The sequence below is a fragment of the Pipistrellus kuhlii genome, unplaced genomic scaffold, assembly GCF_014108245.1.
Source record: "Pipistrellus kuhlii isolate mPipKuh1 unplaced genomic scaffold, mPipKuh1.p scaffold_m20_p_51, whole genome shotgun sequence".
In the NCBI taxonomy this organism is placed as follows: domain Eukaryota; kingdom Metazoa; phylum Chordata; class Mammalia; order Chiroptera; family Vespertilionidae; genus Pipistrellus; species Pipistrellus kuhlii.
This window is the reverse complement of record NW_023425553.1, coordinates 2,051,269-2,076,885: the sequence shown is the minus strand read 5'-3', so window position 1 is coordinate 2,076,885 and position 25,617 is coordinate 2,051,269. Positions and strand designations below refer to the sequence as shown.

Here is a 25,617-nt window from a genome sequence, read left to right as displayed (position 1 = left end):
GGTGTAGGCAAAACCAAACTTAGAGCTGCTTTCTTGACCAGGGCTGACCTAGAGATTACAATGCTCTGTGGCCTTGGCAGGAAAACCTCAAAAATCAGTCCGTTTGCTCATACCTGTGCATGCCTGTATCTGCGCATGCGCACTTCAGAGCATGCCCACTGTTGCGCATGCCCATAGCTGCGCATGCGCTTTTCAGACCATTCACATTAATTGTGAAATCAGACTTCATCAGAAAAGTCCTCCGATTTTCACCACATGTGTAAGGCTGTATGATTGATGCTCACATAAACAAGGGCCTATTTGGCGTTAATAGAAAGCATGAGCATTTGCCTGGGACTTACCTTGAAAGTATTTTGAAATTAAAAAAAAATACATATATAGCTATCATCTTAAGTGAGTTTTCTAAATCTCAATATTTCAGGGTAAAATATGAGTGAGCAAGTAAAATCAGCACCCAAATCTAAAGAAGAAGGAGATGATCAAGAGTTTTCACACTTGGTTGGGCCTATAGCTGTAAGTGCTTTGATGTTTCATGTTTTCTATTTGCAGATATCTATTTTGGGGGGTAATGTTTTGGAGCTAGTATAGATACACTGATGAAAGTCTTCCATGCTCATAAGAAGTAAAAAATTGAATCTCATGAAGGAAACATTGATCCAGGTGGATTACATTCTCATGTTGCCTAGATGGATATTGTTATGATTCCTGGAAATTGTACAACTCCTTTCTCATGTTTAACAACAGATTGTTCACATCCATTCCAGTAGAGATTAAAATAGCTTCTAAAGTCCTCGTTGATAACTTTCCTTGGAGTAGCCTCTGATGGGAAGAACAACTTTGTTAATAATTATATAGAACTAGAGGCCCTTGCATGAAATTCATGCAAGGGGCTTGGCCTTTGCAGCTGCAGGAGCTTGCCTCAGCCCTCATATCCCCGGCTTCATCCGGATGTCCGGTCTAATGAGCATATTACACTTTTATTATTATAGATAGTACTGGAAAATGTCACTAGACTTACTTATGGCTACATTATTTATGTGTTATGTATATTTATATTATTGACACATACATTTCCCTAGGCTCAGCAGCCAAGCGATGAGCAAGTTGAACAAGCAGAGCCACCAGTTGAGAATCAGGATATCGTTCCTGGTCAAGAGCCAGAAGATGCAAGAGAATTGGAGGTTCAAGGTGAAAAGAGAGGGAAGAAGACTGCCTGTGTGTGTATGTGTGTGTGTGTGTGTGTGTGTGTGTGAAATTGTATGCGTGCATCATGCATTATGACACACCAGTAAAAGGAGGAAATATAGCATTAGAGAAGATATTAAACATTTCCTACAATTTGGCTGGAAAATTAAAGCAATCCTACAGCCAAGTGCAGTTAACCTACTTCATAAATGAGAAAACTGAAGATTGCTAATTGTGTCTTACCAAAGAGCATTTGAATGGTGGAGACAGAACTCAACTTTCACCCCAAAGTTTGTGTTCGTTCTACTATCCATGTTGCTATAAGAAAATCTCATTTTGTTTCAGATGCTTAATATTCAAGTTTTTGTGCTGTAAAATAGCTCAGTACTGGCCCAGGAATAGATTCAGTTCAAGGGAATAAAGTCTATATAAGGATTGGGTCTAGAAAAAGTTTAATGAATGGTAACCATTGCTTACTTTAATTGATATTTTTATGTGGTAGCTTGGCAAAAGCTGGATAGTTCAAGGTATTGGCACACAGGTATCTGGTTTAGTGTTATTATTTAAGTGGCTTTTAAATGATGGCTAAATCATTTTATGATTAAGAAAGTCAATAGGTTTTGTTCCTAAAATTAAATGCTAGTGAGAGACACAAATTCTGCCTTGAGCCCACCATCTAGTCAGAAAGGCTTAAATCACTGATTTAATGTGAAAAATATAGTGACAAATACAATAACAAAAGTACAGAAAGAGCAGCTAAATTGTCTGAGGACAGTGCTGAGAAAGAAAAAGGGTAATGACTTGAAAAACCTTGCTTTCTTTTTTTCTGACACCAGAGTCCTGAAATAATCCCTTTTGGGGTTCTAATGTATTATATTTATCACCACACTAGCCTACAGGCTTTCTTTTTTATAATACTGACAGGATGGAAATATATATATATATAGTGCTTAAATTGATAACTATTTTATTTGTAAGAGCCTGTCCTGGAGGCTGTTCAACAGGAACCAATTCTGGAAGATGCTAGGGATCAGTGTGGAGATGGCCCTGACATCGTGGAACACATTCTGTCAAATTTGGAGCCTATTATAGTGCCGGAAGCAGGTATGTGATCCATTCAGAATGAAAGTTAAGAGGTTTCTGTTTTCCACAATATTATATTTTTATTATTATAGAGGTATCATTACTGATACTTTAATTTACATATATTCTTTGAAAGGTAGTTTTGATTCCACATGCATGACTTATAAACTATGAGAGATAGAAACATTTGCTCAAATCCTTATCCTATCCTATATAATAAAAGCCCAGTGACCAAACAGCAGAAAGACCAGTTGACCAGTTGCTATGATGTGCACTGACCACCAGAGGGCAGACGCTCAATGCAGAAGCTGCCCCCTGGTGGTCAGTGCACTCCTACTGTGGGAGTGCCACTTGGCTGATCCGGATGAGCAGTGCTCCCACAGTGGGCTGATCCCTCCAGGTCATGCCCCCAACAGTGCACAAATCCCATGCACTGGGCCTCTAGTTGAATTATAAAATGTAGACTTTTTTTATTGTTTAATATTAAGTCCTTTAATGAACAGCTAATAATTTCCAGATACTATTATAAAGGTCTGCTTTTTACAAGTATATATATAGTACATTTGTAACACACATCAATTTGTGTGAAACATGTTGAAGCATGGAAGTAGGTTCGCATACCAGCTCTAACATAATTTGTATGACTGTACAATCTCTTTCTAATCCCCATTTTGCTGTTATAAAAAATAAAGTTGCCGAAACCGGTTTGGCTCAGTGGTAGAGCGTTGGTCTGCGGACTGAAAGGTCCCAGGTTCGATTCTGGTCAAGGCCATGTACCTTGGTTGCGGGCACATCCTCAGTAAGGGGTGTGCAAGAGGCAGCCGATCGATGATTCTCTCTCATCGATGTTTCTAACTCTCTATCCCTCTTTCTTCCTCTCTGCAAAAAATCAATAAAATATATATAAAAATAATAAAAAAATAAAGTTGAAATCAGGTATTTAATAATAAATTTCAATTTGTATTTTTGCATTCTCTGGTTCTGTTGAATACAGTGCATAGGATACAATGATAACCTGCTTCTCATGCGTTTTTTATAATAAATCATCAAACAATAGCCAGAGTCAAATTATAACATCTGAGATGAAGTTTCATGACTTCTAAGAAAGTGAACATTCTACTTGATGTTTGTTTTTCCATATGGAGACCTAGATTCTGTCAAATTTTTTCATTTTTATGATTATAAATAATAATTTTATTTTAAATTCTCCCCCAAATGAAACCTCAAATGACTGAATAATAAAATGTCAGGAAACAGTCTAGTTTCTAGTTTCTGCATTTGAATAGTAGGGACCAATACACATAGTCAGTGATGTTCAATGTGGGGATGAGTAAGATGCATAAGATAAGCACACTCCCGGTCTCTACCATCAGTATTAATGAGCTACTGTTTCAATAAAAAAATATGATCACCTCTAATCATGTCAAAGGTCGTATATCTCCAGTTTTTGTCCTTGAGACCCCAACTGATAAGATTTGAAGTTCAAAGTCTGTATAGGTGCTGTATTTTTTGAATAAGCAAAGTAAGTATTTCTTACACTTGTGTTTTCCAAAGTGCTTACTTTTAATTACACAGCTACTGAATTTAAAGGAGGCACTTGAATTTAGGAGAAAAATTATCCTGCATTATCTCCTATTTGTTCACTCTACATTTCTGATTCATTCCATCAGAATATTTACATTAAAATATTGTTTTCAGAACATGTTCATAAACCAATTGAATACAGCTAAAATACATTCATGTGTACAAGATGCTCACACATGTTAAGTATATTATACATTAAAAATTAATACATTCTTGAACTCTAAACATTTTTAAAATATGGATGAAATTTGCTAAGAAAACAAATTATTTAACATACCACAGGGGTAACTGCATGTCTAAACATTAAACCTACTATGGGTGGACTTTGAACATTTGTCCAAGTTACCCCTCAAAAGCACATATCTTTTAGAAGCAAATAATGATCTACATGAGATCATTCCTTATGTGTGTTGTCTCTCTCTCTCTCCCTCGTGCCCTCTTTTTACCATATCTCAAGAAATGGTAGTATTTTCCTTCATATTTTGTTGTTCGCATAATAATATGGCTTAAAAGTAATGTGGCCATATAGTTTATTTTGTAAACCAAAACACCTTTAACTGAATAAAGCTGCATTAATTATAATTAATCCAGGGATATGAGTGGAAAAGAGGACATTATTATACTAATTAAAACAAACACATAAAGCCTGAAATAGCCGAAATAAACATTTTTGCACTTTTACACAATACAGAGAAAACAATTGAACTGGCTTTTCTATTTACTTTACCTAAGCAGTTCCAAGTACGGCATTATTATTTTGCCTATCCTTCCCCCCCCCGCCCCCCCAGAGTGTTATTTCAAGTCAAAACATCTAAAATTATACTTAAAATTTTTCATTTTGTTTGCTAGGTGTTCACTTTACTTGCATTTTTACTCAAGTTACAGGATTTTTGCTTTCTACTTAAATCGCACTTTAAATAGTCTTCTTTGATTTAATCTGTTCTGAAGTCTTTGTGTCCTACACCGCTAGAAAGAGTAGTATGCTTTAAAATATCATTACTAGATCTTAAAGTCTACCTCCAAAGTCTTTACGGAGGTTAAAGTGTATGTAAGCCAAAGGATCACCCTTAGAATTCTAGTTTTAGTCCACTTAAAAAAACCAAACTGTAGTGTCCTTTGTATATCTATAATGTGAATAAAACTCTGCTAAGTGATGTTCCCAACTGTTATGTTTACATTCTAGGCGAAGGGCAACCTTACCTGTAAATGAAGACAAGCAGAAGCCATGTACCATACATGCTGTCCTTATTTTGGAAAGTGAACTATTTAAGTTCTCTCAATAAAGTTTGACAGTTTCTGCAAAAGAATCCTTGCTCATCTACTGTTAAATTTACTCATAGATGTTCAATGCTATCATAAATTGTCCCTTTTTCTGAAATTTTATATTCCTTTGGTCTGATATATAAAGGTACTTTTTTTTTTTTTTCCAGATATTGATGCTCTATCCTGAAACTTTGCCGAATAATGTTTACTAATTCCCAGTTCCCCCATCTTTCCCATGAGTAATCGGTGGATGTACATTCAGAAGAACTTGCAGGAAGATGCACTGACCCCTTGTATCTGTGACTCTCAAGAGTTCTGTACTCACATGCTAGCCCTCACTGGGCCCTTATCAACTTGTTAAAATGTTAACTGAAGTCTTCTCACCCACATGTATGATGTCCCAGTACTCTTCCTATCTCTGGCCTAGGTAAGTCAGCATTCTTGTCTTGACTTCCCCTGAAGTGCCTTTCCCCCCTTTGATTTCAGGGTAGTGCGTCACCTTGAAAGTTAAGTTCTATGGAGGGTTTAAGAAGAGTTACAATTTTGTACATTATGTGGCATTTTCTTTCCTTTAGCGTGGGAGTATGATTTCCCCCCAAAACAGCCCTTTGTGGTTACAGAAAATAGTAAATATTCTTATATGCTAAAGGAAGAAATTTGTAATTATTCCAAATTTTCATTATTATTCTTTACAGATGAGAAAACTTAACCACATGTGGGTAAATGATCATCTCCAAAGTCACATCAGAAGTAATTGTTGACAAAGCCATATGCTGATGAGTCGCTATCCATATTGTCAGCTCAGGCCTCTCTCCTAAGCTATAGGCTTACTGGACAACTGTTAGTCCCACAGGGAACTAATACTCAACATATCCACACTGAACTCATCTTCCCTCTGCTCTGAAAATGTGCACTCTTCTAGTGTAGCCTAACATAGTGAATTTCGCTCTATCAATTTTTACCAAGCCAGAAATCTTTAAGGCCATATATTACTTTGAGAGACTTATTCTGGCACCTCAGACTAAGGTGGATTTCTTCTGCTATGCACAGAGCAGAGCCCACAGAAAATTATTTTAATGAGCACTCTCCCCATCATTGATTGTTTCATTACCGTGTTCTCTAGTACCATGTATGTTTTGCTTGCCTCTTAAACCCAAGTACTAATGCAGTTTCTGGCACCCAGTTTTGGGGAAAGAAAACTGTGTCACCATTATAATAGGACTAATAATCCAGTGTGTATATGGACATAATTTTCCAGTTAATCAAGCAGAGTTTGAACCTTACTGAACAGATAAAACTAAAGGACTTGAAATTTTAAGTAATTAGAACATGTTGACTATTTATTGAACCCATTAGCCAATGTGGAAATCAATAAAGTGTTAACATGGGTTGGAAGAAGAATTGATAAACAGGGATGTATACACTGAGTGGCCAGATTATTATGACCTCTGAATGCATAATAATCTGGCCACTCAGTGTATATTCATGTAAATATATACTTTAAAAGGATTTTTTAATACCGGTAGATACAAACATGGTTAACAGCCTAAAAAGCCATAAACTATAGGATTTGGGGTTATCGTTTCAACCTGATGTAAATGAATTGCCTCTCTGCTGCTCTATACCACACAAACTTCACTTGCATTGAAATAGAAATGATTTATATTTCACTCAGACAAGAATTATTTTCATTTACACCAGTTTTCTTCAAAGTAATCTCTACCTCTATAGAATTGTAAAAGATCCCAGCCAATAGAAAGTCAATCAATACTATAATACCCAACACTGCACTAAAAGAACACTCAAATTTTGGATAAATTTTCAAGGTCTCCTCCATTGTGTGTACAAATAATTTCACAAAATCTCTGCGCTCATTTGATTTGGCATAATTATTTACATAAGTAATATGTAAATTACATTTAGCTAGTATAACTTTTTTTTTAAATAATATAGACATCAGTAAGTTTGCTTTTCAAATCTACAGTAATAAAATATTGAGCAATTCCTAATCCCTACTGATGAAATCTTCCAGGAAGTTGTCATAATGAATCTTGAATTAGATCTTTACAAATGTCTTCTATTATTTATTCTTCTACCCTAAAAATAGAAAACCAAGTCCAAGAAATTAACTTTGCCATATTTCATTTGAAGCCCCTGTAAATGTCAGAGGATTTTCTCTCTTTAAATCCCCTCAAATCTATGGCTCCTGGCCTGCCAGGAAATGTCCACCTTACCACCTCAAAGAATGGGACCCCACCCTGTAAGTTAAGTATGAGGATCCTTTTCCTGGGTATATGTTGCAGGCACTAGCTCACATGTAAAGTCAACACTTGCTTAGCAGTGGACTTGATATAACTAATTCATTGATAATCATTCAGAAGTGACACTTAAAGTGTTGCCTGGGTCTACAATGATTTGCACAAAGGTCTTCAATGAGAGGTGGAGGGGACCTCCCTTCCTACAGGGAATATTCAGCAACATCTGCAGGCATTTTTCCATTGTCATGCCTGGGGAGTATAGGTTACTTCTAAAACCTAGTGAATAGAGAAAGAAACCAAGGTGGAGGCATAGGTAAACACCTGAACTGCTGCCTCGTACAACAATTTCAAAGCTACAACTAAAAGACAAAACAGACATCATCCAGAACCACAGGAAGGCTGGCTGAGTGGAAATTCTACAACTAGAAGGAAAGAGAAAAGCACACTGAGACTCAGAGGAGCTGCGGAAGGAAGAGGTATGAAGGCACGCATGTGCAGAGAGGGTTGGCAACTGAGTATGTGGCTGGCTTTCTCAATCAGGAGGGAGACAAAAGCTCCCAACTGTTCTGAACTCCAGTTCCAAACGAGACTCTGAGGACTCAGACTCATACGGGGAGAAAATGGACTGTCTGGCAGTGGGTAAAACTCGAGGGTGGCTTTCTCTCAGAGGTTCTTGCAGAGATTACCATGGGACTCTGATAGCATGGTTTTGTGTGCTCTATCAACTCAGGGAAGCAGCCAAAATGCGGAGAAAAAGAAACAGGTCACAAATGAAAGAAATGGAGGAAAGCAAACCACTGGATATAGAATTCAAAACCACGGTTCTAAGGTTTTTCAAGAATTTTCTAGAAAAGGTCGATAAATTTAGTACAACCCTCGAGGATATGAGAAAGGATCAACTAGAAATTAAGCATACACTGACTGAAATAAAAAATAATATCCAGAGATCTAACAGCAGACAAGAGGATTGCAAGCATCAAGTCAAAGATTTGAAATACAAAGAAGCAAAAAACACCCAACCAGAAAAGAAAAAAGAATCTAAAAATATGAAGATAGTGTAAGGAGCCTCTGAGACAACTTCAAGTGTACCAACATCCGAATTGTGGGGGTGCAAGAAGAAGAGAGAGAGCAAGATACTAAAAACCTATTTGAAGAAATAATGTCAGAAAACTTCCCCCACCTGGTGAAAGAAGTAGACTTACAAGTCTAGGAAGTGCACAAAACCCCAAACAAAAGGAATCCAAAGAGGACCACATCAAGACATATAATAATTAAAATACCAAGAGCAAAAGTCAAAGAGAGAATATTAAAAGCAGCAAGAGAAAAATACTTACCTACAAAGGAGCCCCCATATGATTGTCAGCTGATTTCTCAACAGAAACTATTCAGGCCAGATGGGAGTGGAAAGAAATATTCAAAGTGATGAATAGCAAGAACCTACAACCAAGATTACTCTACCCAGCTAAGCTATCATTCAGAATTGAAGGTCAGATAAAGAACTTCACATATAAGAAAAAGCTAAAGGAGTTCATCACCACCAAACCAGTATTATATGAAATGCTGAAAGGTATTAAGAGGAGGAAGAAAAAGGTAAAGATAAAAATTATGAACAACAAATACATATCTATCAACAAGTGAATCTAAAAATCAAGTGGATAAAAAATCTGATGAACAGAATAAACTGGTGAATATAATAGAATCAGGGGCCTAGAAAAGGAGTGGACTGACAATTCTCGGTGGGGGTGGGGGGGAAGGAGTGTGGGGAGTGTGGGAAGAGACTGGACAAAAATCGTACACCTATGGATGAAGACAGTGAGGGGTGTAAGGGCAGAGGGTAGTGTGGGAACCGAGTGGAGGGGAGCTATGGGTGTAAAAAAGAGGAACAATTGTAATAATCTGAACAATAAAGATTTATTTTTTAAAAATAATAAAACCTAGTGAATAGAAGCTGCTAACATCCAGTAATTCACAGGATAGCTCCCCAACCCAAGCACAAAATAATTTTACCTGACTCAAATGTCAATAGTTCCAAGATTAAGGCACCCTGCCCCAGAAAATTAGTTATTAAACTTACTCAGAAAATTATGGAAATCATTAGGTAAGAAACAAATAAAAATAAACTTGCAGATGTCAATGCCTTTCATATATAAAAATATTCAGAGCATGTGATGGTTAGTTTGTAGATGTGATAATCAATTTTTAATTCTAAAAATCTGTGAGCAGTTATTTTTTGATATGCACTGATTGCTTGGGTTATTTGCTTCATGTGCAGCGGTGATAGCAACAAAAATAATGATGATGCTTTATATTTCCAAAGCACTCCTAATTTATTTTACCAGATGTTCCCAATAGCTGTGCCTTTACTCTTGAATGTTAAGTAAGTTCATGGCTGGAACCACAGTGTTCCGTTGCCATGGTTTCCCTGGATTTCATAAACTGTTGCTTAGCAATACTACTCATCATCCAGCTACTTTCTCTTTGTACTATCTACACATTTTGTCCTCAGTAAAATGTAGCTGGGCCTCTTAGCAAGGGAATATACTTGTACTAGTCCCTGAACATAATTTCATCTTTCCACTTTTTGCTTTCTTGTATTTTCTTCTTTTTAAAAAGTCAGGATGCCAGATGTCAGAGAGCTTTATAGTTTACTTGTAAAAATAAGATTTGTGGTGTAAAGTACACCTGGATTGATATCATGGGTTTGCTGATTTATTAGCAATTTGACCTGCAGTCTGTCATTTAACCTCTCTGTGTCTCCTAGTCCTTAATTGTAAAATGTGATAATTATATTCATATCATAGGTATAGTGTGAGGATTAAATCAGATAATACATAAAAAATGCTAAGTGACAAAGGTCAGATAGAAAAGGCCAAGCATCTTTTTTTTTTGGTATATTATAAATAACAGGAGAAAAACTGGGAAAATCACAACTATATGGAAATCAACACACTCCTGAACAACCAAGGGATCACAAAATAAATTAAAAGGGAAATATAAAAGTTTTTGAGGCAATCAAGTGTGAAAATATAATACATAAAAAACTTACAGAATTCAGCAAAAGCAGGTCTGAGAGGAATGTTTATTGCAATAAGTGCATATATTAAGAAGTTAGAAATATCTTAAATAAACAACCTAACTTTTTACCTAAAGGAACTAGAACAACAACAAACTAAGCCCAAATTCAGCAGAAGAGAGAAAGTAATAAAAATTAAAGTAGAATTTCCCTAACTGGTTTGGCTCAGTGGATAGAGTGTTCGCCTGTAGACTCAAGGGTCCCAGGTTTGATTCCACTCAAGGCATGTACCTTGGTTGCGGGCACATCCCCAGTAGGGAGTGTGCAGGACGCAGCTGATGGATGTTTCTATCTCATGGATGTTTCTAACTTTCTATCCCTCTCTCTTCCTCTCTGTAGAAAGATCAATAATATATATATATATATATATATATATATATATATATATATATATATATATATATTTTTTTTTTTTTTAAACACAGTAAACAAACGTCAAAAGTAATCACATGATTTTTGCTTAATGACAGTAAAAGTACACATGCTAAAGACTTCCAGGCAAGACCCTAATTCCTGAAAATTGTAAAATAAGTCCATACGTGCACTGTGAAATGATTCAGAGGAATCATCGAAGACTGGAAATAGTAAGGAGTCCTGAGTGAAGGACAGCAGATGGGGTCAGACTCACTTGTCTGAGTAAGCTGTGGCTCACAATCTGTGCACAGGTTGTTGCAAATAGGGTACTGGCCCAAGAGTGCTCTACACCCTGAGAGATGCTTGCTGGAATTAGAACAGGGTCCACAGAGTATCTAAAAAATGATTGGTTAGGATACAGCAGCAGGGGTAGTGCTGACTGATGCCTGAATTTCCCTCTCTATACCATTCCTAACACTTACCACTAGGTGGTGGCTGTGGCAATGGTGAGAGCAATGTTTGGAACCGGGTATACAGACAGGACAGTGCCTGGATAAGTGAGCTGGTAGACTGCCTCTCGGAAGAACACATTGGATCAACACCCACAAGAATTGCTGCCAAGGTACCCAGCCCAGTCTCATATTCCACCCCAATTGTTCCCACTACTTGCACTGAAAAGATGGCATTAATAGAAATTCACCTTACCAATAATCATAGCTCTTTTAAAAAATAAGTTTTCATTGATTTTAGAGAAAGAGGAAGGGAGGAGGCTAGAGAGAGACAGCAATCAGTCGCCTCCTGCATGCCCCCTACTGGGGATCGAGCCTGAAACCCGGGCATGTGCCCTGACAGGAAATCAAATGGGGGAACCTCTTGGTTCATGGGTAGTCACTCAACCACTGAGCCACACTAGCCAGGCCATGACTCTTATCAATTAAGCATGCCTTATTAGTGAGTCACAAACATGCCTTGTGCATTAGATTCTTTTTGCTGATGCAACAAATTATCATAAATTTAGTGGCTTAAAGCAAATACATTTATTATTTTATAGTTCTGGAGGTCAGAACTCTAAAACATATGTAGGTCTGCATTTATCCTGGAGGTTTTAGGGGAGAACCCATTCTCTTTTTTCCAGCTTCTAGAGATTCCCCACATCCCGTGGCTCATAGCCTCTTCCTGCATGTACAAGGCCAGGAGTGATGAATCTTCTTTCCTCTTTGATCTTTGTTTCCATTCTTAGATCTTTAACTAACTCGAACTCTATTACCCCCCCCCCCAAAAGGACTCTTGTGTTTGCATTGGGACTGCCCAGATAATCCAGGATAATCTCCCCATCTAAAGATCCTTAAATTAATCACATTTACGAATTCTGGGGATAGAACGTGAACATCTTTGGGATCTGGAGAGAATTTTTCAGCCTATTCCATCGTGCACAAGCTACTTCCATTTGACCTTCACAACATCACTATGATATACCCATTTTTCAGATGACAAAACTGAGGCTTAGAAAGGTCTTTTCTGCTCCTATCTCATAAGCTTCTTTGTACAATCAAATGTTGTTAATTGAAGCAACTGTGATGTGTGTGATGGCAGAAGCCAGGGCTTAGAAATCTGAAGTGTTTTTCACCAGCAATGCTATATTAGGCAAGAGAGTTACACTTTCTCTAGCTTCTTTGATAGCGTGAAGATATTGTAAAATTTTTAGTTTGGAGATAGTTTATGCACATAACCTTCCACTACATTAGTTTCCCTCCTCTACTTGTACTTCTAGGACTCGAATAAATTAGTTGACCTTGCTTTGTCATGTGCTACTTATTTCAAACAGCCCTGTGGTCCCAATGTCCCAAGGCATGGTTTTATTATTTCCTCCTGTTAATAGCATACCTCGTGATATTCTGGGTATTAAATAGACGGTGTTTATAGACTAAAAATCTCTGTGGCTGCCGGTTTGGCTCAGTGGATAGAGCGTTGGCCTGCGGACTGAAAGGTCCCAGGTTCAATTCTGGGCAAGGACATGTACCTTGGTTGCGGGCACATCTTCAGTGGGAGGCGGGGGGTGTGTGTGTGTGCAAGAGGCAACTGATCGATGATTCTCTCTCATCGATGTTTCTAACTCTCTATCCTTCCCTCTTCCTCTCTGTGAAAAATCAATTAAAAATTAAAAAAAAAAATCTCTGTGGCCTAACATGAATGTGATTTCTGTAAAGCTTTTGGGAACACTGAGAGTAGCTCACAACTTAAACACCATTGCTGATACTCCTTTGAGGAAATGGGTTGAAAGCTGCAGCCCTAAGTTTTACCCTCCTAAGGACAGGCTCTGATCTACTTGGGGATGTCCTGTTTCGTTGTGGACTGGAGTAAAGGTTTACTAAAATGAAGGCAGTAACTGGAAAATGGCACCTCATCCTCAGTCAGCTGCTTGGTAGGCAGAAGGCAAGGCAGCAAAGAGAATGCACTGCCCCCAGTTGCATTATGGGTAGGCTTCCCCAACAGGAGGCCTTGGTAAGCTCTGGGTATAAAGAGCATTTTCAATTAGAAAGTGACCTTTGGGAAGAAAATTCTTTTGCTGCATTACATTCTCATAAAAGCCCATCGGAATGAAGAAGCTGTTTGAAAGAATGCAGGCAATTTTGCAGTCCTCTAGGCACACAGATTCACAAACAGCAGACATAAAACAAGCCTCAAACAAAGAGCAGCTGACCTCAAAGGAACCCGCTCTAAGCCAGGGTCATTGGTACGTGCTGTTGAATTCCCAGAGAACCCTCACAACAAGTCTGGAAAACAAGACTGGAGAGATTAGCTTTTACTTTCTTTCTTTTTTTTCTTTTCTTTTTTAGAGGACAAATCACAGGACACAGACGCTAGAAAAATCATCCTGTGACACAGGCTGAGCCAGAATTCATGTTCCCAGGTCTGAGTTCAATGCCTGTACCAGGCATCCCCCTTCTACACATTTTACAGAGGACTTGTCCTCATTTGGGACAATTCAGCTGGCAATTCTGCTTTCTGAACAAGTCACAGGGCCCCAACCCATAACTTGTTCACCAGGCATAGAACTTAGTCCATAAATTCTACCAAGGCCTGGGAGACATCAAGAAGCTAGACAGGGCTCCTTCCCTCAGGAGGATTAGCCTGAGGCCCTGACGAGCAAGTTTAATCCTTTCCAGCGAAACTGTAAAAAGTATTCACTTGTTTTTTAATAGTTCAGGTAAAAACATGTGCAAAATCTTTTTCATCTTGTATTCCTTCCACATGCATTTACTAAACACCATACATTGCTGAAACATCTTGAGTGGCAAAGGCTGTGCTTCCTGTGTGATAAGCATTTTTCATTTATTATCTTATTTAATTCTCACAATCCCAGGAGGCCAATACTTTCATTAATTCTACTTCATTTTTAAATATATTTTTATTGATTTCAGAGAGGAAGGGAGAGGGAGAGAGAGAAACACCAATGATGAGAGAGAACCATTGATCAGCTACCTCCTGCACGCTCCACACTGGGGATCGAGCCTGCAACCCGGGCATGTGCCCTGACTGGGAATTGAACCTTGATAGGTCAACACTCAAACACTAAGCCATGCCAGCCGGGCTAATCCCACTTTAAAGACACAGAAAAGGAAGGTTAAAGAAGTAAAGTGGCGTGTGCAACATAGTATGTTGGGAATGACATAAGAAAGATATATAGCACTTTGCCTAAATACTCCTTTCTCAGAGGGGGCACATATTGACGCATTGCCCTTTGGGGCAGACCAACACAAGCTTCAGGGACAGAAAGGCCTGTGAGCAGACAGGTGGAATTTAGATACTCAGAGACGAGAGGAAAGAAGAGTCAGGCAGAGGAACCGGTGAGCAAAGACCTGGGCTGGGTAACTTCTGAATATGCTCCGAATCACATTCAGATTACCGAATGAAAGAAATGAGTAAAACAAATCGGGTATTCAGGGAGACAGGAGCCTAGAAATCTCAGAACCAACCTACATTCCACCCTCTCCCCATTTTCCACTTTCACCCAATCAGACTCTAAAGCCTGTCCATCATCACCCCTAAAATGCCTTTCTGCCTCTCCATCTCCTTGGCAACCGCCTTCAGGCTCATTTTCATTCCCTCTTGCTTTTCATCCTAATTGCTTCCTGAGTGACCTTCCAGACAATGGGCTGCTCCTCTGTGAGGCAGCCAATCAGTGGCCTGCTTGATCATCCCGTGAATACAGGACATTTTAAAGGCTCTGCGTCTGTTGTATGCTGCTTGCTTTTGCAGTTCTGTGTGCTCTCATCGCCATGTTATCTGGGTGTTAGATGGGCCCACGGATTAATTGGTATACACATGAATGCTTTCTGAAAACAGGGCCAGTGAATGAATGTGCTGTGTAAACCAAGACAGGAAAGAGGAGCTGATTCCTTCCATGAACACACTCTCCACCCTCCGAGTCCCATCTCCCTCTAACACTCAGTCTTGCCTCACCTGGGATTGGAGTAGAGACACACTCCTTCCAAAGATAAGCAAATTGATCATTATAGAATGCAAGGACCCATTCATTTTTCCCTTGGCCCACTACACCCTCCCTCTCTTTCCCTCCCACCTTCCCCCACTTGACTGCCTGCTTCCGGTTCCCTGTGACCTAGGAAGTTGGCAAAAATGGATAGCCCCACTTCCTCTGATGGAGACAGAGGGGACTTGCTGGAAGTAGGGAGGGGTGAAGCCATTGGAGTGGAGCTTTCTTGCTGGAGGCTGCTGAGAGGAAGTGAAGAAGGCCCAAGACAGGCACAGTTAGCCAGGAAGTAGCTTTGTTAGTGCTAGCCACTTAAGGGTAAGAGTGGCACTTGGTTGTCCCATGGCAGGGGCATCGTTGTCCATAGCAGTAGAAGTGATGGCAGCAGAGGGTGTAGCTGTGGTGGCAGATGTATGAAAGGTAGAAGGACAGAGGCTGTGACTGGGAAACTAGTGACAGTAGTCCTAGAGAGGAAGCAGTGATATCAGTGAGAGCAGTTTCAGTCTAAGAGACAAGTTTCCCATACTGGTTTATAGTACACTACTCTCTCCTGCTCTCTAGGGTGCTCTGATCTATGTACACCCTTCCCTGAGTTGCCCGAGCAACCTTCATCCCCCACCCCTGCCTAGATGGGCATAAGCCACAGGAATGGAATAGTGGGCCTCACTGCAGACCACGGGGTATGGTGGAGATCTGAGATGCCAGCCGTCCATATAAAGGTCTGATGGCTGCACATGAGAAGGATCACTCAAGCGTTTATATGGCAGGGGTACCTGGAATATAAACCAGGAAACGATGGAAATCCAGTGAAGTATACTCTTGGATGAGGCAGAGATGCAACCGGAGGCACGTCTGAAAGGTGACCTGGCATTCCTCTCAGTAACTACCCTCGGTGAGGGTGTACAAATTGTTTGAAAAGTGCAGTGTGCATGCATGTCCACGGGATGGGGTGGAATTAGCATTCTGGATGTCTCCTTCAGCCAGTGTGGTAAGTCCAGAGGACCAACTGGCATGGTGGTGGCCCCTGGTACATACTAAGTCATGTGGGATCCTCTTTCTACCCTCCTCCAGCTTTCAGACTAACCTCCTGGTACCAAGGATTCAATGCCCTCCTCATCCATCCTATCACCGGGCATTTGGAAGTCTCTACCTCACCCTGAAACAAAGGTGGAGATGTGAGAGTCATCCCTCAACTTCTTAACAGCTACTGGCAAACAACACACATAAGGAGCTGTGCCCCCCCCCAAAAAAAAAAGTGACCACATTTACCCCCTAAACCTTGGCACTTGATGGACAAAGTCCACTGATAGGGAACACAAGGAAGGGTGCCCCACCTGGCCTTGTGGGGCCCTGAGGCCACAGTTATCACACACAAAAGAGGGGCCAAGGTCCCTTCCTCTTCCTTTGCCTCCAGTCAGTCCTACTCTGCCTCCTGCTGTGTGCAAGGTCAAGTTGCTGAGACAGGCTGGCTAGCAAGTGACTTCCTGACAAGGGCTAAGGGACCCATAGAATGAAGCCTGCAGGCTCAGGGGGGCTTCAAAGGGAAGCAGAACTATGAATCCCACCAGCCTCAAATTCAGTCAGCGAACAAGGACGTAGAGGGCGCCCTGGGATTCAGGCAGAGTGACAGCAACTGGGCTGCAAAAAAATCAAAGGCAGGTGGCTGCCGTGGAGGGGCCATGTTTCTCAATACCACTTCCAGATGTAGACAGGTGTGAATCCCAGGTTCAGATCCCTAAGAGACTTTCCTGTCTGGAGCCACAAGGGAAACAGGTGACCTGTCCCAGACAAGGCCCCAGTCCATTCCCACAAACACAGTGTTTCCCTGCAGGCCACCTGCGGTCCCTCTCTGCCTGCCACAGCGCTCACAAGGGCCTTGTCTACTGAAGACACCGGAGGCGTCAGCGCAACAGGCCTCAGGAACCCCGAATGCAGCCCGAGTTCTCTTGGGGACAGAGCTGACTACAAATCCCCCCTTTCATAGACAGGGGCTCACAGAGGGCAGGCTGGACAGGCCAGGAGCTCTGTTGGCTAGAGCGTCTTCCCCCTCCACCAAGCTTGAGGAGAGCTGCAGAGCAAAGATGTACTGAGGATCTCCTCTGCACCAGGGGCTGGCCGTATATCATCTCTGCCAGGTCAGTAAAGTGACACACACACCCCAATTTATAGCACGCACCAGCTAGCTCAGGGAAAAAACACTGCCCGTTCATTCCAGTAATGTGGGTAGGATGGGAGAGCAGCGGGTCACCCTGGACATTGTGCTGTGACCCCCCTTGCCAGTTGGCTGAATACACACACACACACACACACACACACACACACACACACACACGGGAGAAGATAGCTACGTGCAGCTGCGAGCTGAAAATGTAACGTGGAAAAGGGAGGGGAGGGGAGGGTCTGCAGTTTGGCCTTCAGAGCTCAAAGTCCGATAACAAGGCGGCTACTCTTCTGTGATGTTACCAACAGCTCAGCCCCTTCCTGGGACCGGAGAATGGTCAGCGTTCCTGACAAACACGCCCGGAGCGGGTCAGGGTCCGGGCAGAGCCACCAAAGCAAAGCATGTCCTGTCTTGCTCTGTCCTCAAAAAATATTTCTCTTCTGAGCAATGGACCCATGGAGGCGTCCTATCTCCTGACAGTCTTGTTCCATCCTCCAGGCTCCCGGGGTCTGTAAGGAAACTTATCTGTGGTTGGCAAGGTGAATCAGACAGTGGTGGCTCCATTGTTCCTCCGTGCCCTTCCCCCTCCTAGATCCTGTCTGAGTCCACGTTCCCTTTGGCTCTGCTGGGCAGTAGCCGTCCCAAGACCTCCATGATTATTTGCAAGCGTGGGTCAAGAGCTTAACTCGGTCAGAGAGCCAGTAAATGGAAGAGAGGGTGGGGCATGCGACCCCCTGCACGGAAAGCCAGGGCTGCTGACTCCTGAGGGCCCAGGCAGGAGGCTCCACAGGGAACTGCAGAAGGTGGAGTGACCTGGCCAAACACAGCCAGGAAGCCATGACCACCCCAGGCACATCGCCTCCCCCCTGGCCTGGAGGTATAGTGAGTCCTCCTCCTCATCCCCCCCACCCCCTGCATCGGTGCTGCAAACAGCTAACCTTCAGCTGATGAGCTCACCACTGCACAAGGGCTGCACTTCCAGGGCCAGGGAATGGACAGCAGGGCGGAGGGAGAGGCAGGAAAGGGAAAGGCAGGAAAGGGGGCTCCTGGAAGGAGGGGAGGGAAACAGAATCTTCATGGTTTCTTCTCTTTCCCACAAATCCCCACACTCTCACAGTCTGTGAGCATCCAGATGGGAACCAGGCTGGGAGCCTCTGCTGTGTCAACCAACAGCCTAAGCAACCCCACCACCCAGCAGAGTTTCCAGGGAGTGAGTTAGAAAGATGCAGCTTTAGTGGCCAGCAGACCTCTGAAGTGCATTGAGATTCTGGGTCCTAGAACCCCCAGTTGTGTAGGAAGCTCAGGTAGAGAGAGCCCCACGCCCCCAGTGCCCAGCAAGACTGGCAGCTGCCATTCCCAGCTCGCCTAAGCTGTGCCAGCCACTTTGATGGCTGCTGCCATGTCTCTAACTCTTGTACCAGTCAGCAAGGTGGGCGCCCCAGGCCATGCTTACAGAGGGAGAAGCTCAGGTCAGATATCAGAGGCAGGTAGCTAGTTCCCCTGGTCAGTCACTGAAGGCCTTGGACATGGATTCAGGGCCAGCCCAGTCCAGAGCCCAGCAGTTTTACTAAAACAACCACTGCATCACAGGGACACCGGGCACTCCACCCGGCCCCAGGAGTCTTCTGTCTTCACAGTCCGCACAGCCCTGCCAGGTGAGGAAGAGCACGCTGGGGAGGGCAGAGGGGTGGGACTAGGAAGCCAATGAGGCATTTGGGGATCAGAGTGAAGGTCCTTCCTGCTGATTGGGTGCTGGCCCAGCTACCACGTGTCCTTGAGGGGTTGCCACGTGTGGACGGAGGATTTCTTTCCCAGACAAGTATGTCTCTCCCATCCCAGCACATGGCTCAGCCACTCCGTTGATCTTCAGATCCGAGGTCCTGGCTCTCTCACAGTGGACCCACCAAACAGCAGACTTTCTGGGCCTGCAACCTTGTTAGCTGATCCCCCTTTCCATCCAGAAGGTACAAAGGCCACATAACTCTTACCTTGAGCAGAGCAGGAGCCTGGGGGGAGGCTCAGGCAGCCAGCACTGGGTGTCAGAAAGGCAGGCTGAGGGGTGTGCTCTTTGGCCCAGGCTGTGGTCTTATACTCGGCAGTCTGGGGCAGAGGACAGACCACAGCCCTGGAGGAAGGCAGATGTGGATGCCGCCTGGTCACGTGTCCCCTGGAGGTGGGTAGCGGCCAGGCTCCCTCTGTCTCCTTCCTTTGGCAGGAGCACAGGGCCCCCGCTCTCTGAGGGCAATGGTTTTGACGCAGTGGGGCTGCTGGAGATCAGTGGTTGCCATGAAGATGTAATGAGATCTGAAGCAGGGCACTGCAGGGCTTGCCATGCGGGAACAGTGCAACACCAAAGAGCATAAAGAAGAATGGCTCTGGAGAGTCCAGGGCTGGGAGAACAGGCCTTGGGGGGGCTCATGCTCTGGGCTGGGAGGGCTCGCCACCCAGCAGGCACAGAGCTCCCTCAGGGCAGATTAAAGCAGGAGGCAGAACCCATAAATAGCTGGTGAAAAGGAGGCCCCGTTCTTGACAGGTTGGTTTTTGCCGCAGTTTATGACTAATGACACCCTAACCAATGTTATTTCAAAATAAGCAGTCCACGAGAAATGCCCGAAATCCCTCCCGCAACTCCTATGAAGGAGACTCTTGATCTATTCTCAGCCCACAAGGTCTCAAAAGTAACTGGGCCCACGGTATTTTGGATGCCGAGATTATCTAAGAATTCATCCATTCACTCATTCAACACGTTTTCAAGGGCCTATTTGTGCCGGCCACAGTTCCCGTTGCCTGGGAAACATACGTGACACATCGCAGGCTCTCTTGCTGGGAAACAGGAAATTGAAGGTAAACCTTTTCAATAACCAATTATGCAGTGCCTCCGGAGGACATTAGTCCTCTGCAGGGGCGTCCTCTGCCCGCAGAGAACAGACAAAGGTGCATGGGAGACGTGAGGCAAGAAAGGGAGCATTGCATTTCAAGCTAACACGTAGTCAGGCTGTCCTCATGGGAGGGGCGGCATCAGCTAAGGAAGGGGAGGTGAGGGGATTCGCTCTACTGATACAGGAAATGTTCCTGCAGCAAAGCCTGTGAGGCAAAGGCTCCCAGCCCGGGAGCTGGTAGCAGGTTTGGGGAACGGTGGAGAGGCCAGTGTGACTGGCATGGAATGAGCAGAAAGGACACGTTATGGAGAGACAGCCCGAGCATTAAGAGACGCCCACATTGTGTAGGGCCTAGTAGGCCATTGTAGACAACTGGCTCCTGATGGCAATGAAATGTGGGGGCAGGAGGAGAAAGACCAGGTAGGAAGCTACAGCTGTAAGTCCGGCTAGGGATGGGGGTGATCTTGACCATCCTGCAGCAGTAGATATGGTGAGAGCTGCTCAGTGTCTGGTTGACCTAACAGAATTCCCGTTGGTTTCCATGGGGAGTGTCAGAGAGGAGTCAAGGATGACACCAAGTGTTTCTCCTCACAAGGAGCAGAAGGGTATGATGGTCAAATCATATGGGCTTCATAGCTGGGAGAGGGGATTCAGAATGCAGTCTGTACATGTCCAATTAAGCAAATGTCCCTTTGACTCTGGCGGGGGTGGGGCAGGCAGGGTGTAATTCAGTTGTATGAAAGTCAGGAATGTGTCTGAAAGGTTTGCCTGAGATGCCCTGAGCTGCTAAGCAATCAGGTAGGGGGCGAGGGCACCCAGAGAGGCACAGAGGAGCGAGGATCACGGACAGTCGCCTGCAGCCTGAAGGTGAGGGACAACGGGAGGTACCGGCCCAGGACAGGGGTGTTGTCCCCAAAGCCGGAGATGGAGAGGGCAGTGACTGAGAAGCCAGGGGAGCAAAGTGTATCCAGGGAGAGCAGTGGGCAGCCATGCACAGAGGGCTGATGTGAGCGAGGGTGAGACGTGACCGTTGCATGTGGTGACGTAGAGGGTCCTCCAGACTCAATGAGAGACGCATTCCCCGAAGGGAGGGTCCAGCTGAGAGCAGTGAAGTCCACAGCACAGGGTGGCAGAGAAGGCCTGGCACAGCCACCGTGAGTGGCAAGGAGGGCACTGGATCCTGCGTGAAGATGGGGCCACCACACGCACAAGGAGTTGCAAGTCCTGCGGGTGCTGGATCAGAGGGAGCACAGCCAGCCTTCCTGGGCCCCTGCCCTCCTCCCCCTGAGGTCAGGCACCTGCCCACCTGATGTGCCTCCCTGGCTGTGGAGCATCAGTTATGTGCCAGGCTCTCTGGTGACATTTAATCCTCCAAACAACTCAATGTAGGTTACATCCTGGTCCCAGGACACCAGCTAGAGACGTGATGCACAAGGGGGCAGGTGGACTGGAAAGGGCCCTCAGCCATAGATTGGAGGATTAGATGCTGAGCCCAAACAGCCTCATTATCAATAGCGACTTATACCCACAGGCTCGAGCCTGCTGGCAATTTAGAGTGTGGCCCTGAGCTCGCTGCCTGTCACCCTGGTAACAAAGCTCCCGGCAAACCACAGCTGCTTCCAATGACCTCGCCACTGCCAGGCGTGGTGTCTGCACACCTGCCTCAGGCTCTGAGGGGCATGCCACCGCAGACTTAGAGTTCAGTCTCAAGTCTGAGACCGCGGGAGGCAGAGCCCCTGTGATGTTGACCTGCTTGAAACAGTCCTCTGCTCTGAAGGCGGCCGACTCCACATGGACCTGACATCCCAGAACCACTCACTGTCCTTCCTGGACTTAAACCAGCTCTTTGCAACAGCAAGGCCCGTGTCCTGAACAGGATTTCCTGGGATCATAAAAACTCTGATCAAACTGAAAGCCACTGTGCCATTGGGACACTACCCTTCAGACTGCTGGGCGCACTCTCTCTCTCTCTCTCTCTCTCTCTCTCTCTCTCTCTCTCTCTCTCTCTCTCTCTTTCTCTCTCTCTCTCTCTCTCTCTCTCTCTCTCTCTCTCTCTCACACACACACACACACACACACACACACACACCCCTTGGTCACCTTTGGGGGCTTTCTACCATGGCTTCATTCTGGTGTCTCCCACTCCACACCCAGCCGCTCTGGCAAACAGGCCACCTGCTCCCACGCCAAGATGAGCTTCCTGATGAGGGGAGGCCCTTCTGCAGGGAAAGCCTGAGGCCAGAGAAGATGGGAGGCTCTCAGGAGAGTGGGCCTCGGGTCACAGGGCCCCCTCTCCTTGGGAAGGAAAATCATGCAGCTGATCTGAGCCAGTGAGCATGGCTTCAGACTCCATGACAAGAAAGGAACAAGAGGAAGAGATGGTACTGGCGCCTTCAGAGACCCGGATTGGGAGGGCGGCTTAGTTCAAGGATGAGCTCCTGCAAGGCACACACCGCCTTCTACCCACACCTACGGCCCTGTCCCTGACACGTGGGTCAAGGCCTGAAGGTGCCCACTGCCCTGCAAATGGACATTCAGAGGCACCTCTCCGTGGTTTCCACGCAGACAGAGCCTCAGTTAGCAGGCGTGAAGCTGCCTCCCTCTTTTCAGAGAGGCATCCTCTGAGGCTCCCCAGCTTGTGGGCGAGCTCCTCCTGAGGCATCGCTGCCTCATAAGGTGTGCAAGGAGCAGAGCAGCCTCCAGGGCTGTGGCAGAGGCCCCTTTGAAGTCCTGGCTAGGTCAACTGGTTCGGGCCCAAGAGAACACAGTTGAGGGAAACTGGGCACATTGAGTGGAGACCTGCTGCTCCCCAACCCGAGGTGTTTACACAACAGCTCAGGGACCCATCCAAGTTCTCTAGCTCGTGGCAGCTTCTGGGAACACTGTCACACGCACGAAGGACGCCTCCTGCTCACAGACACACTGCGAATCCAGCCGGCTGACCTTCCCAAGGCCCTTCGACTGCTGCCTCTCAAACTGTCTGCTGAAAACCCAGGTTTGTTCTTTCCCAAGCCAGTCACTGCATCACCGCATTTGCTCCACGTGAGGAAAGTGGACTCCCACAAGAGGGAAAATGAGAAAGTGCAGCCCTGATGTTTTGACCATCATGGAAAGTCTTGCCGCTTGCTTTGCAATTTTCTGAGCCTGTAATCTCCAGCTCTTCCTCCCATCTATCAGATCGGCTCTTCAATGCAAGTCTGAGCCTGAGGGTGAGGTTAAGCCGGGAAAGGTGGCCCCACAGCCCAGCCTGTGTGTGCGTGGCCAGGGTCCCTTTCCCAGGACCCATCTCCTTATCTTCCCTTTGGAAGGGCTGCCTCCCGCAGTGCTTCCAGGAACCTGGGCCACAGCACTTCTTCCTGGCCACTGACCGCCTCTATCCTGCTCCTGGGCACCCCTCCCAGACCACTCCAGAGGCAGCTACAGAGGCCAGCATGCCGTGGGCCACTCTAGCACCCTCATGCTGACCCTGGACAAGATTGCTCTGTGCTCCCAGCCCTGGAAGGCTATCTGATCATCTGATTCTCCTGTGCTCCTCTGACCTGCTGACCTCTGATGCGCCCTCCTGTTTCAACATCCCCAGCACTCATTCCCAGCTCACTGAAGGCAGAGTTCTGACAGGCATAGCCTGGGCCCCCACAACGATACATAAGCCTCCCTTTCGCCCACGGGTGACAGCCCACTGTGCCCCTGAGGTCCTACAGATGGGCATCCACCTCTCTCTACAGGTGCACTCCCGCTCCCCATGCCACAGACAACCACCCCACACAGCTCCAGGCTCTCCTGAGGCTACCTTCCCCATATCCACTGCTGACTGTGTGCTCACAGGAACAGACATACCCCCAGATGGACACACACAAACATGGGCCCACTCACCATATGGACACCACAGAAACACCCGACATACACTTCCACACCCACCAACATAGCTAATAATGCACAGTCACAAGGCCACACACAAGTACACAAATATATACATGTGTGTACACAGGATGGGGAAAATCTCAGGGGGTTAGGTGTCCCAAAATACTCTTAAATGCACACATACATGAAAACTATCACACACTACAAAAACATATTTACTCACCAAGAAAACCCCACATGCACAGTACAGGAGAAGCATGTTATGTCTACCCACACTATCCAAGTTCTGAGATAAAAAGGATAAGGTTGCATTTGTAAGTCTTGGATTCTTTCCAGACCTAATGTACATTGTTCAATATCTCTCTCTCTCTCTCTCTCTCTCTCTCTCTCTCTCTCTCTCTCTCTCTCTCTGTCTCCACACACTCACACACACGCAAACACACACAGCTCCCAGGGACATGGCAAGGTGAGAAAGTGGAGGTGGGTTCCAGGGTTCCAGGCCCTGAGAGCAGTCACTGGGAGCAGGTGGCCCTGCAGCTAACCTGGAGCCCTGGGCCACAGGGGATCCCCATTCCTGGCCCCCAGCCTGGGCGGCTCCAAAAGCCAAAGGCAGGGCAGCCTGCTTCTCAGCTTCCTCTGTGCAAGGTCCCTGCTCCCTCTTCCTGCTCTGAGGGCTCTCTCACTCCCTCCCTCCCTCCTTCGCATGACCATCCTGGAATGCAGCTATGAAGAGAAAGCAGATATACTTGCTGTTCTGGTCAAACAGTGAGAAGTGTCAAGACCCGTGACTCAGAAAGAAGCCCGAGTGTTGGTGTGCAGGGGGATGAAGCAGGAAAAGCTATCTGCAGGCCAGCGCCCGAATGGGAGTTTCACAGGCAGAGCAGCACACAGCAATCTGGGAGGAAAGAGACCATGGAATCCTGCCCTGTGACCCGGAGCTGACAGCACAGCCAAGATGTCCCTAAAACTCCCAAGGGGTCTCCAGGCACGCCTCACCCCTTCCATCTCTGTGTGATCAGACAGATTCCCTGAGAAAGCCTCAGTCCCTGGCATGCTGACCTCTGACCTTAGGCTTGGGGCCTGCAGCTAAGAAGTGCATCAGCTGCAAACTCCTGCAGAAAGTCAACAGCCCAGGACTCTGGTCATCAGCTCATGTGGAGGATCAATGGCCCCCTCTCCTCCTCACCATGTGGCTGATGCCCCCAAAGGCCTCTGCCCCTTCCAGGAAGATGCCCGCCCACAGGGCAGGGTGCAGAGCTATGAGGGCTGGGACTGGGGCCACCCAGGGCACAACCTGAGGCCCAAGAACCAGGACAACCTTGACGCCCACTCTTCCCAGCCAGGCTGCTGACCCCACCCCATGTGTCTTTCCAGTCCGGGTGAGAATTACTAGTATGTGTTCAGTGATGAGATTATGTGAGGAT

General features: G+C 45.3%; 1 protein-coding gene across 1 annotated transcript; it reads left to right on the top strand.

Annotated features, from left to right (window-relative positions):
• The first annotated feature begins 429 nt into the window (after positions 1 to 429).
• Positions 430 to 5,058, top strand: PAGE2B (PAGE family member 2B). Its single transcript, XM_036415677.1, has 4 exons — positions 430 to 513; positions 1,080 to 1,188; positions 2,164 to 2,289; positions 5,036 to 5,058. Exons 1-4 carry the CDS (start codon positions 430 to 432, stop codon positions 5,056 to 5,058), a joined length of 342 nt encoding a protein of 113 aa, XP_036271570.1.
• Positions 5,059 to 25,617: the final 20,559 nt, after the last annotated feature.